This window comes from Melanaphis sacchari, unplaced genomic scaffold (genome assembly GCF_002803265.2).
Source record: "Melanaphis sacchari strain LSU unplaced genomic scaffold, SCAv2.0 Contig91_pilon_pilon, whole genome shotgun sequence".
Lineage (NCBI taxonomy): Eukaryota > Metazoa > Arthropoda > Insecta > Hemiptera > Aphididae > Melanaphis > Melanaphis sacchari.
Window position 1 is genome coordinate 361,435 of NW_020271649.1, and position 14,112 is coordinate 375,546.

The 14,112-nt window shown below is 24.4% G+C and overlaps 2 protein-coding genes across 4 annotated transcripts; one reads left to right on the forward strand and one right to left on the reverse strand.

Moving 5' to 3' along the window:
• Window positions 1–3,246: 3,246 nt before the first annotated feature.
• Window positions 3,247–14,037, reverse strand: LOC112602914 (zinc finger protein 585A-like). Of its 3 annotated transcripts, none has more exons than XM_025351275.1 (4): window positions 13,230–14,037; window positions 5,645–5,769; window positions 5,454–5,555; window positions 3,247–4,810 (listed from the first exon to the last, which is right to left on the reverse strand). In XM_025351275.1, exons 2-4 carry the CDS (start codon window positions 5,755–5,757, stop codon window positions 3,394–3,396), a joined length of 1,632 nt encoding a protein of 543 aa, XP_025207060.1. In that variant the 5' UTR covers window positions 5,758–5,769; window positions 13,230–14,037; the 3' UTR covers window positions 3,247–3,393. The 3 variants fall into 3 exon arrangements, with proteins under 3 accessions (XP_025207060.1, XP_025207058.1, XP_025207059.1); XM_025351273.1 differs by lacking the exon at window positions 13,230–14,037 and adding an exon at window positions 6,074–6,328; XM_025351274.1 differs by lacking the exon at window positions 13,230–14,037 and adding an exon at window positions 5,999–6,328.
• Window positions 7,273–11,961, forward strand: LOC112602916 (transmembrane protein 135-like). The gene is made up of 8 exons (XM_025351276.1): window positions 7,273–7,588; window positions 7,672–7,802; window positions 8,242–8,368; window positions 8,500–8,654; window positions 10,848–11,058; window positions 11,121–11,288; window positions 11,359–11,499; window positions 11,575–11,961. Exons 1-8 carry the CDS (start codon window positions 7,439–7,441, stop codon window positions 11,854–11,856), a joined length of 1,365 nt encoding a protein of 454 aa, XP_025207061.1. The 5' UTR covers window positions 7,273–7,438; the 3' UTR covers window positions 11,857–11,961.
• Window positions 14,038–14,112: the final 75 nt, after the last annotated feature.

The following is a 14,112-nucleotide window of genomic DNA, read 5'->3' on the forward strand; positions in this document are numbered from 1 at the left end:
ACCTATTCACCGATTCTTACCATTTGTTCGCAACCAAATAAAATGCCAAAAAAACAAGGACATGAATAATGCGTAAGCATGAAAGACAAGACAGTACCTATATTATATGTTTTTTTAGATAAATATAATTTGTAAGAATCAAAATATTAATTATATTTTTCTTTGAGTTAAATAATGGATTGTAACTCAATAAATTATATTTTAAATTTACCGTCCACTACAATAATCTTTAATACAAAGTAGAAATAGAATATTTATAGACATTATGTTAATACAAATTACAAAACTCTATTGTAACGAAAGTGTACCGAAGCGGAAACATGAATTCATAAATTATTAATCCATGATTCGAAGTTCAATTTCATTGTGGTGAAGAGTAACGAGCAATAGGTAAAAATAATGAATAGGTATATCGTATACCTGTTAGTATGTTAGGTACGATGAAAATAAAATGTTTAGATTTAAGAATATACCTATTAAATAAGTAACGTATAACTTTTTCTTTGATTTTATTTAACAGAATATCCATTATCCACAGACTGTAGTTAGTATAATATAACATAATATGAACATCTGGAATTCTCAATACTATTACCATTAATTAAATAATATACATGTAGGTAGGTATTTAATTTATTTAATGCTATAAATTATAATAGAATCATGGCGATAAAACTACGAAAAGATAACCCATAAAATAAAATGTATATTTTGCTATTATATTTAGATATAGGTAATATTTTTATCAGACATCAGTTACTATTTATAATATGCAATGCATACATATTTACATTTAGGACTCAATAGTTTCAATATATCTAGAGCACCTATTATTTAGGAAGTTCCGACACAAAGTGTAAAGTTCGAAATCGGATATTTGGATGTGTGCACAACAGATTTGAGAATTATGAATAAGACTTTTTTTTATATGAGATAAATAAATAAAATTGAAAATTAATAGAACTATGGAAGGTCATCGTTATTATCAGGAACTATATAAAAATTCACCTTATAATAATTTAAATATGTGTAATCTTTCCAATTTTAATCCTCATCCAAATGTTATAAAATTGTTTTCTGTCAAAAAAAAAAAACGTAATCAAGTTGATCCCCTTGTCTTACATAACAGTGGTATGAAAGTGTTAACCAGGAAGCAAGTTTAAGCAAAATAACTTAAAAGGAATTAAATATATATTAATTAAATTTTAAATGATATATCCCATATATAAATAAAGTATTTGTTAATGGTTTTATTGTTTGCAGATTTATATTTCATTAAGTATATTTACTTAGTTTTTAAAATAAAAATAGATTAGCTGTTATCAAACAAATAATAATAATGTACAATTTTTAATATTAAAGTAAAGAATTATTAGTTATTAAAAAAATTGTTGATAGTGATTTTACTAAAAATTATAATTATGTGTAAGTGATGTAGAAGGGGTATAAGAAATTTTGTTCCCATGCCAACAACTCTGTAGTATATCATTGTATATAAAAAAAATGCGTAGACGTGTAGTGTAAATTTTTATAAATAAAAGGAGCTGTTATATAGATATTAAAAAAGATGAGATATCAATTATTTTTATATATACATTATACATATAAAAAAAATAGAAACTTACCAACAACGGGCAACATGCATAATCTACTACTAAGATATAGTACATATATGTATAAAATTACATTAATAAAAATAAATATAAATAAAAAAGATGATTATAATATATAAATATTGAAAAAAAATAGTTTTTATGAACATTTTTAATTAATTAATGCAACTTATTAATAAATAAATATAATTTTAATTACTTATAATAATTATACAACTGAACTTGATATAAGAATTAATGTTTCTAAATAATAGTAAAATTTACAGACTGTTTTTTTTTTTTTTTTATCTACTACTATTAAAGCATTTATATTATAAGTATTTAAAAATAAAATATTAAGTAATTTAAAATATCACTAAAGCTAATCTTGTAATAATAAATTTTAGTTATGTGTATACTACGAGTATTTCATATTTTAAAATTAGACAAACAATAAATTAAATTAATTTTTAAAATATAATTAGGAAATTATAGAATGTACAATTTTTTAGTTAATTTTCATATATTTATGCTGAAATCGTCAAATTTTGTATGCATTTTTTTTTTTTTTTTTGTTGTTGTAAATGTATATAAAAAATAACTCCAAAATATGTTATTATTTGAATGTCATCAATATTTTATTAACATATTTAAAATAATAATTTTATTTTAAGTTATTAACTAATTAATAATACTTTTACTATTCTCAATCAAAGATTGTTTAAAATAACCAAAGCAGTTTGTTAAATTATAAAAGATTTAATACTTTAACAGAAACATATGTATAAGCATTAAGCATATACATATTAATACAAGAACATGAAATATGCTTGAAATCTTGTTAACAATAATTTTATAAGTTTTGGTGATGGTATATAATGAGATTACTGAACTTGAAGACTAGACAATAGCATTTAATATTACGCATGTCATACTATAGTAAAAGAAAATTGACTAACAATAAATAATAATCTAAAAAACAACATAAAACGTTTGATTATAGAATTAAGAAGAATACAATTATTTATTATTATGATTATGATCTTTGTATTAAAATACAATAAAATGTGTGTTTTACCATTCTAAGAGGTTTAATAATTAACTAAACAGTTTAAATAATAAAATATTTTTTTATTTTATTGATAAAAAAAGAATAGTATAAATTATAGGTTGGGTATTAAACAATTATAATAATTATGAAAACTAAAAAAATAGCTGGTATTAATAGGTCAAATTTGTATTAATTCATATTTCTTAAATTACAAATAAATTAATTATGATGGGAAACTATCTTTCTAGTTTTTAGAAATTTTATTTTTTGTTGATAAATATTAATACACATTATGAAAAATATAATTATAAAATATATTTTAAAAATCTTTATCGGTCTGACTATGGTATATTTAGCAATCCCCAAGGATCGCAATAATAACCTAATTATGATTATTGTGTCAGTATATTTTACACTGCCATTAAATATATACAATAATAATAATTAAAAGTAATATTATAATACAAAAATTGAAAAAATAACTTAATTATAAATAAAAATTTCGATACAAAAATAGTAAAATTGTAAAATAAGGTAGTAAAGTAAATTAATTATGAGTAGACTTATAAAATTAATAAATACATAGAAATTAGAAAAATATTTTAAAGGAGAAAGTACAGGAATAAAAATATTTTGAAAATTAGTTATTAAATGAACATTGTACTATAATCCGATAAACCTTAGTGTTTTCTTATGATTTTGGTTTTTAAATTAATTAAAATTTAAAAGCATACAAATAAAGTATTAAAATTAATTTGTATGGCATTCAAACACATGCAACTTCAATGAAGGAGAATCCTTAAATGCCATTGGACAGTGTGAACATTTTATAGGGTTGATGTTAGGATGCAAAGATTTAATATGTCGAAGCAAGTTACATTTTGTTATTATTATACTACACCAATCGCATTCAACGGTTTTTGATTTTAGTTTTCGGTTAGAATGTTTGATAGCAGAATGATGATGTCTTTTATGTTGACTTAGGGATTGTTTTGATTTGCAATAATTATTACAAATAGGACATTGAAATGATTTATCTTTTTCTGAGATATTCTGTGTTTTACTGTTAGAAGCAGAATTGTGTTTTATTAATTCTTTATTTTTTTTTTGGTTATGCCGTGAACTACTTTCATTCAATGAAGTAACATTAGACAATCCATTAGTATGTGATAGTAAGTGTTTTTCAAAGCTTTTCTTCAAAACAAATTTTTTATTACACTGATTACATATCATTTGTTTTTTGTGTTGCTTGGAATGAATATTTAATTTGCGACGTGTAGTAAAATATCTATTACAATCTTTACACTTAAGACCTTTGTTAAAATTTGCAATCTTTGGAAAAACATATTTTTGAGATTTTACAAGGCCACTTTTGTTTTGATTACTCACTTTCTTCTTATTTAATGCTAGTTGTCTCCTTGAAATTATTTCGCTTCTATAACTATGATACTTCAAATGACCATTTAATGCAGAATAATTTTTGAATGATTTCATACATATATGACATTGGTGGAACTTGGAGGTTTTTGAAATTTTACTACAAATAGCATGATGGTTAAGAAATTGAGTTTCAGACTCTGATGTAAACATGCAACTTACACACTTAAATGATTTGAATTTCTTATTTTGTAAAGTTATATTGGAATCAGTTACACAAAAGTTTTGAGTTGAATTGTTTGAAACATTTTGTTGTAAATCTACTGAAGAATTAGAATTACAGGAATTTTTAGCCAATGCGGTGGTTGACCTCGAGTTCTTGTAATTTCCACTTGGATTTATTGTCACATTACTTTTAGATGACGACTGAATTTCTGAAGGACTCGTGGATGAATTTTTCACACATAAATAATTAACATGTTCAACAAGATGTAGATTCAAATGAGCGCCAAGAACAAATTGTGCATTGCATATTTCACATACATAAGGTTTATTGTTATGTGATAAATTTTTATGGATGACAAATACTTCAAAATTATCAAAATGAGCAAAGCATTCTTTGCAAACAAATTCTTCACTGTCAACATTTTCTACATAGTTTGAAAATGTAGTGTCCTCAGTTCTATCCTCTGGCTCAATTTTTATTTCAATTAAATTAGTAGTTTCAATTTTGACAGTAGTCTCGTATTCTTGCACCGAAGATTGCCATGAAGTATGTTGTATTGTATTTCTTTGATAAAAAAAAAAAAAAAAAAAAAATGATAATAATAATAATAATAAATAATATAATTCAAATATGAAAATTACATATTCAATTAATTAAATCATTTATTATGATTAATCAAATTAAATGGCAGTATTTGAGATATTTTTCTGTAAAACGTTAATTGGACTTTAGAGTTACGCCACACATGAATTATTTAAACTCAGAACTAGTGAACTACCAATTTATCTGACATGGTAATTGATTCAAGAAAAATTATGTACCATTTACTAATCGTTCACTTAATTTGAATTTGGTTAGGTTAGTACTACGATTAAATGATACTAGATACAAAAATCTCATTGTGAATATAATCCATATTCACATACAAAATATCAAGAGATATTGGGGATTACTTAGATAGTGAAACAAAGTCTAAAGAGAAAAGGTAAGGCATAATATAGATTAATAGTTGTCAAAAGTCATGTCCATCAAAATACAACAAATTATATTTTGATTAGTTTCTGAGAGACATTTCTAATTTTATTACTATTAAGAAGCAGCATAAAAATATTTTTAATATTTAATTTTATATCTTATAAATTGATAAGTATCATTAGTAAAAACAATGAAAATATAAAAATGATATTTTAACATATACTATACATACTCGTAAATCTCATTATTAAGATCATCATGATATTCCTGTTTTATTGTTCTAGGAGGAATATTTGTATTTGATACATTAGGTGTTTTCTCCTTTTTCTGTTTACTAAACAAACGTAATAAAGAAAAAATTTTTTTTTTTACTAACTAAACATAATTAGATCAATGTAAAATGTGTTGAAAAGTTATACTTACATTCCAGTATACAGATCTATATCCTCTTTTGTAAGCCGAGTAAGTTTAACATAAGGGTTAGAATTCAGAAGTTGCTCTTTCAAATGTTCATTGGTTTGTTTTGTAAGTGACATTTTGGAATATTACTAAAAATTGAAATTAATAGTACATATAGTAAAATTAGATTATTTGATATCAAAATTATATAAATGATTAATAACTGATTACAGAATACAAAAAATATTTTAAATATTTACAGTTAACATGTCACAATAATAAGTACAATAAAAACAACCAAAAAACTTTAAAAAATCAAATACTGTAAAAGAATTGGATACATTACGGTAATTTGTATTTAGTATTGTACATTTTTACCTGCTATTGACAATCATTATATTTGTGAAACGTATATAACATTTGAATATTGTACAATATTGTAATTATTCTTACTCGTAAATTGTTGTTTGTCGAGTTATTAATTAGCGAGGTTTAGTAATTTGTATTTTCGTGTTGACACGACTCTTCAATCTTGATACGGTCCAGACTCTAGACCACGTACGTAACCGTCAACAGACAACAGTATTAACAGTCAAGACATAAAACACTAAACTAGTAAAATGTGAAAACGGAAAGCTTAACCACCAACTTTAATCCACGATTCCACAATACACATTAGACAATTAAATATTAATCCATTGTGTTATCGGGCCTTTAACCACCTTTAACCGCCAACAGATTATTGATAAAATAAATCCAAAGAGACTGGAAAGTAACACAAGAAAATCTATTACCTAACTTGTCCCCTCTTATCTATACCAAATCACGGGCAAATTAAACTTCTTAATTCTTATATGTTATAATTTATTTATATATTGTTTAATTACAAACATTATACATCTCAAGAGTCCAAACAACAAGACTTTAAATCCGTAGAAAACTAGAAAATAATGAAAATAGATATCCTTAAATAAATTATTTATGTTCGTCCATGATATTATTATGATTTAATTAATTTATGGTTTCACAGAAGTTTTATGAATAATAAATAATATGTTTGTTTGCATAAATATAATATAGATTATGGACTTTTATTACTATCTATATTATATTTAAGGTTTATTGTACATCATTAAAGAAATATAAAATAAGTCAAATCTGTGAATTATTTATTGTTATACCTCCAGACACCATTATTTTATCACGGAACTTGTAGCAAACGGCTTAAAGCTTTAAAGTTTAGACTATAACTCAGAAGTATAGATTAGAGAAATAAAGAAACTTATGCTCTAAATAATAAATATTTAGCTATTATTCGGTATTTTGGTGGATTTGTGCCACTGGGTTTAATATTTTAACTTTTAAGTAATAAGTTGTATCATAAGACGTTACAAATTTCACAAATTGTTATCAAAATATTATGTACAACATAGATAAGTGATAACAGAGGTACAGAGATAGTAAATCATGAAAGTTGAAAGCGTTTAAGAATTCACTATATAATGGTGTGTTCGTGTACAGTGGACATTGAATTCAAAATCACAACGGGGTATAGGCTATAGAGGACGTATTTAGTTTATTCAGCATTAAATAGTGATTTAAAATTTCAATTAATACCGTATGGCGTATAGTGATTAGTGAGTGAGTAACTATTAAATGTATAAAGATTGTTTTAAATTAATGTATTACAAATATTTTTCTTTGGAATATATAATTTAAATTTGAAATTCGGTTTAAACTATCAAATTGTGAATGTTGTGTTTTTTAAATAAACATATAATCATATTATAATTGACATTTGTGCCTTTCTCTAACACTATGGCAGTTGCTAGTAAAATATTAAAAACAATAGATACATCATGTCATGAATATATGCACCCGTGGGTATCTTCTTGTTCCGATGCAAGTGCCGGTGTACTCATTCATTCGATCCAAGCTTCGTTTCGAATTTATGTTACCACATACATGGTATTATATTATTTATTAAATGTATATGTTTATTCAATTAGTTTTTGGACTGAATATTTATAATTTATTAATTCTTTTGGTAGTTGACTTTACTGATGAAAGGTCGTAAGCCGACTAAGAAAGAACTCAAACGAACTCTGTTGAGTATTATACAGTCAACTGCTTTTCTGTCGTGCCATGCATTTGGTTTTTCATCTATAGTGTGCTTATTAAGGTAACTGCTAATATGAAAAATCATATAATTTCATGACAGCTCATTTGCAAGTGTAATATGAAAAACAAAAAAAAAAACAATTTTGTTTCTGGTATACAGTATAAGTAATTACTTCTTTATGAGACAAATGTGTATTCATTTTTTACAAATTCCTTAAAGATTTTAAAACTTAGGTGAATTTAATGATTGCCTGATTATTCTGCTAGTCTAGCAGTAATTAGTGGGTAATTAAGTGATTTTCATACTTTTATTAAAAAATCAATCACTGAAATTCATAATTATTAATATTATTTTTTTAATAATTAATTTTAGTTTTAAGTATCACATATAAGAAGTTTCATTTTTAATTTCCTTAGCATTTTGAGAGTTTATAGGCTATTGCTGGTCTTATATATTTTAATGATAGTTGATTATTATTAATATTATTGTATAATTTCAGAAGATTATTTGGAAAATTCAATGTATTAAGTGTAGCATTCCTTCCATGTTTTTTAACCTGTGTAGTCGCTATATTAATTGAAAGGCCATCAAGACGAGGATTACTAAGTTTATATGTAACAAATGTTGTAAGTCACTTTCACAATTATTATGTTTAGTACTCAAATTAAACATACAATTATATGTATATTAGATTATAATTTTTATTTGATTATAATAATATAATTGAAACCATTTTAAAGTTATGTTATATTTTAAGGCCTCAGAAACATTCTATAATATGATGGTTAATAGAGGCATTATAAATCCGATTCCTTATGGAGATTTGTTTATATTTGGATCATCAATTACACTTCTCCTTTATTTTTTTAGAGGACAACACAATAAAACAGATTCAATATATTCCCTTTTAAGGTAAATACATTTCTTTTTTAACACGTTCACTGCTGACTATAATTTGATATACCTGTCACTATGCTGACGAAAATTGGGATGTTTAGGTAACAGATAAAACTGGATAAACCAAAATCTAAAATTAGAATTATCAAGGTACGACTAGCACAAAACGATTAAACAATACTTGAAGATAACGCTGACGAAAACTTATTTGTTTATCCGTAACGCTGATAAAATTATAAAGAAAAGAAAAATCATATATTGATGACGCTAATTGGCGTCATCAGCATACGGGAACAATGCTAAATGACGCCAATTGGCGTCATCAGCAGTGAACGTGTTAACTAACAAAACAAATTAATAAACAAGTTTTTAGCGTTACTAATTAAAGTTGCAAGATGACTGAATCAACATGAAATCCTATGTGTATTTTTCTTTAAAAAATGTTTTAATTTTTAAATTATTAATAGGTTGTTGTTAACATACTATTTGTTTTCTTTCAAACACATAAATAACAACAAATTTGCATTCAGGAAAACCAGTATTTTGTTGTTCATCAGCTTTAGTATTAGAGTGAGTTGACCTATTATTAAACTTAAGAGCAGTATCTGGGTTTATATTTGTTTTCAGGATTTTTTTATGATGTTTAAATTTTCAAGCATGTTGGAGGTATTAAAATTTTAGCTCATATTATCCTGCTTTAAAATTGAAATATTGTAAAAAAACAATTGTTCATAGATAATATTTTAAACTTTTAATTTGTTAATAGGTCAATTTATTCTAATACTAAAGCTAGCAAGGTTGATTCTGCTAAATACCTATTTGGTATGTTACGTATGGGTTAGAGAGTAAAAATAAATAGTATTCTAATATTCTTTTAATAAATAATTTTAGCATTGATTTTTTTATTAATTATTCATTATACATAAATATAATATCTGTTAGTAGTTTGGTTTTTTTTTCAGTATAAATTATATACTTAAATTAACAATAACCCGTTATTATCATGCATAAATTATAATTCTGTTACAAATATTAAAAAATATGAATTAATTACTTGTATATATTGGGATTCACTTGATTACGAATGTTTTATATAAAGCTTAAAATTTTTCAAGGAAACAAATAATACAAAAAAAAAGTTAAATACTCAGGTATTGATTAGAATTTTAATTAGAATACTTTGATTGATTGTATATACTAGGTAAATAATAATTAAAATTAATTAGGCTATATTTAAAGATACTCCTATGTATATATATAAATATCAGTGGTTCTCAATAGAAGTGTTATGAATCTATCATAGTGATGTAGAATCTCTTAGAAAAAGAAATGAGGTAATTTTTTTTCAAATAAAATTTTATTATTGACGCCATCAAATCAACAGGGCAACATATTAATGATTGTCACTCATAACTCTATAATTAATATCTCCAGTTATAGAAGAGCTTCTTTAGTTTCAATATTCTAAAAGCAAAGATTAGTGCAATTCTTGAATATCAAAGCAAAAAACACCACTCTTAACTTGTAAAAAAATTTAATGATAAATGAAAGTCTAAGAATTTCTTAAGCTTGTAAAAAATTAAGTGAGTGAAATTTCTAATTAATTTCTTGACTTACTATATAATTATTATTTTTCTGTCGTTTTTTCTTTTTTTATTAAAATCTTAATATTTAATTTTTATATCTGACCTACAACTGACTTAAAAATTTGCTAATTATTTTTTGAGGTACTTTATTTTTTTAATAAAACTGAAAGTCTACATTTTTCTTATGAAATCTAATTGTATGATTTAAATTTTAAAACATAATAATTAGAGCGTTTCTATTACATCAAACCATGATGGTGAGATGGCATAATGTCAGATTCCCATAAATTAGGGTGGTACAATTTATAAAGGTGAAGTATCACTTATTTATCTACTTATTGTTTTTTTTTTTTTATATACCTAATGTAATAATATAACATTTGATGTAGTTAATAGAATCATATAAGAGCAAACTGACTTACTTAAATTATTTTCAACATCAAAGCCAATATTATTATTAACTTTTAATGTAAAAGATTTACAGTATGTAAATCCAGCGATAAAAATAATGTATTTTACTATAATGATCATAAATAAATATTTTAAAATACTCCAATAATTTGAATAATTGTTTATTCAGAATCGCATTGGTACATAACTTAGTGTATGATGTATTTTAAAGGTTTGTTGTTGGTCCTTCTGAAGAAAATGATTATACGAAACCATTGTTATCTCCTCCAACTCCCCAGTTGAGAAAATCAAATCAAGATACTATTCGACAAGTAATTACTGATATACATCAAGCTTACTGCTCTATAGACAGTAAATTAAAGATAATTTGGACCAGTGATGTATGTCCACATGCTTATGGATGTTTACATTATATTCTTAGTGTGAGTAAAAAATTAGTGATTAATAAATTATACGGTTTCACTTTACATACCAATTTGTTTAGTCAGGAACAAGATTATTTTTAGTTGGTTACACACTACAATTAAGTTTGAAGTCTTTGTTACAAGCCAATCGAATTTTACGTAAACCAAGTTATATTTTAAAACTTATGGTATCGCCAGATACATTTAGTTTAGGAGCTTTTCTTGGAGGATTTTCTTCTATCTATAAAGTAATTATAATTTTAATAATATTGATATTAATGAATTAGTTTTATTGATTTTTTTTTTTTTATGTTTTAGTTTATATCATGTGTAATGAGAAGATTATTAGGTAAAGATTCAAAATACATATGTATTCCTGCAGGATCATTAGCTAGTCTCACATTTTGCTTGTATCGTAATAACACAATAGCTTTATATGTTATGTTGAAAACATTACAGGTATTATTGTCATAAATTCTTAATATTAAATACTGAATGGATTACATTAATTACTCAACCATGTATTTTTTTCAGATAATGTATATTAAAGGTTCTAATGATGGACTGTTTCCTGATTTACCTCAAGCAAATATTTTCTTTTATTGTTTTTCTACGGCTATTCTATTTCATGCAGCCATACTCGAACCACATAACCTAAGACCATCATATTGGAAATTTTTACAGTCTGTATCTGGTGGATGTATAGGTTTAATGGATCGCCATTGTTTAGATACATTTGGTCTCAAATCAAGTGAATCACTTGAAAGAGTATTAAAAAAATACAAGCCAGTTCCATTACAAGTTTTTAAATTTTAAACGTATGTTATTTAGTTGAGGACAGAAGATTAAGGTTAATGGTAGATATAAATATATGGTAGTGTTTTAAAAATATATGTTAATGTTGTTATAATTTTTTTTTATATGGAAAAAGTTTGTTTTTAAATATTTATTTTTGTATACTTACTGTTTATTAAACTAGATTTTTATATGTTGAAATAAAACAATGTTGTGTTTAAACTTCAAACATAATTTTGATACTTATTGATTACATCTTATTACTGATCACTCATAAAAAAAATTTGACAACATTCAATAAATATTTGGTAGTAAAAATGGAATCCAAAATGTAACTAACTAAAATTCAACACTTAAATCATACTTGTGGGAATTTAAAAAATATTGCTTTTTTATGGGTATTGCATTTATAAGTTATTAAAATTGTCTCCAATGATTTTATAGTAATCTAAATAATTCTTCAATACAATGAATTATATATATTAATGATATTTAATTTTGAATATGTGCAATAAGCATATGTTGCATATTAACTTAGATAGTTGTTTTGCAAAAGTAAATAAAATTATGCATTGATTGAAATATATGAACATTTTATTTACTTAAATTAACTTAAATATACACACAAACAATGATTAAAATGTAAATTTTTTGTATGTAATATTTAAAACTTAATGCAAAATTCCAGTTCATAAATTATTATGTTAATAATTTAATGTTGAACATCTTTATTAATAATTTATAGTGCTAACGATTTAATAGATAATTCAAAAATATTGTCACCGTACCTTTAATAATTCTTCTACTTTATTAAAAGTATTAGAAGTAATTTAAATTAATAAATAAGTTTTAAGTTATTAAAAGCGACACATCACAACAATTTAATGATTTTTAGAAGACATTTATTACAATTTGTCATTGTGTTATGAAATATATTTATCATTTATGTATTACTAATTATAAATATTTACATTGTTGAATTTAGATTCATATAACACAGAAAATAATTACCCGTGAAATTCTTTAGTTTATAAATATGTTTTTTTTTCATTTCTGAGTGACAGAATTACAGAAATATTTTCTACAATTTATAATTTGTAAATAGGATGTTTAAATACAAAATATATTTCAAAATTTGTACTTTGAATGAAAATGATGTAATTAAACAAAATACATACATTATATTTAAATCAACACACGCAGTATCGCGAACAATATTATTGAAAAAACATTGACCATAAAATTAGTATAGAGTACGTGTTAATTATCACGAAATTTCAATACTTATGTTCTGTCAGTATAAAAAAATTTAGATGTACAGTATATCGTAATTCGAAAAGTGATGACAGACAAATAATGGGATATAGAATCGACACTTAGGAGTATTTGCTTACCGATTATATGATTGTTGACGCGAGGTAATGAAATTTCTTCAGTATTGACACTGAAGGGACGTTTTGAGCTATGCGCCATGCGGTAATCGAATTCCGAAAGGATTAGATATTGACTAATTTGACCATTATCTGTATCATTGATCAACGTCGATAGTGACCGTATTCCAAATTTCCAAACAAATTATATTCCGTAACCCGCGTAAACATACATCAGTCGTCGGTTGTACAATTTTAGCGATTTGAATCATCAACAAAAATGAATCATCTGAAATTTAAGCTTGAAAATTTGTGGTATACTGTACTGGTATTTGTGAATGAGTTAGAAATAATTTTTATGTTAATTAATTAAGTATGAGTAAAGAGCCATGATATTACATTAATGTTAAACGGTACAAGGTTTATGATTTAAGATGGACTATAAGTCATAAAGACAAAGTATTAACCATATGGCATAGGACTGATTGAACATTGAATATCGAGTATCCAAGTACCACGACGGTCGACGGTCGAATACTCAAATTGCCGAAAGATAGTACGAGACTCTAATAAATATAAATATATAATATTATTATTTATTATTATTACAACATATATATGTCGTTCGGTATACAATTCATGGTCATAGAAGATAAGGTTTGACTGTCCGAGCGAAAAACCAGGGTGGCTGAATAATGAATGAAGATGATCAAATTTTGCAAAATTGGTCTTGGAGTAAAAAAAACAAATGTGAATTCAACTGTCGGATAGATGGAGATACCGCAGTATTTAAAAAAATGACTTATTGAAAAACAGTGGAAGTAGTAACTAGTAGTAATAGTAGTAGTAGTAGTAGTAGTGGTGGTAGTAGTAGTATTAGTAGTAACGTAGTAGTAGTAGTATTATA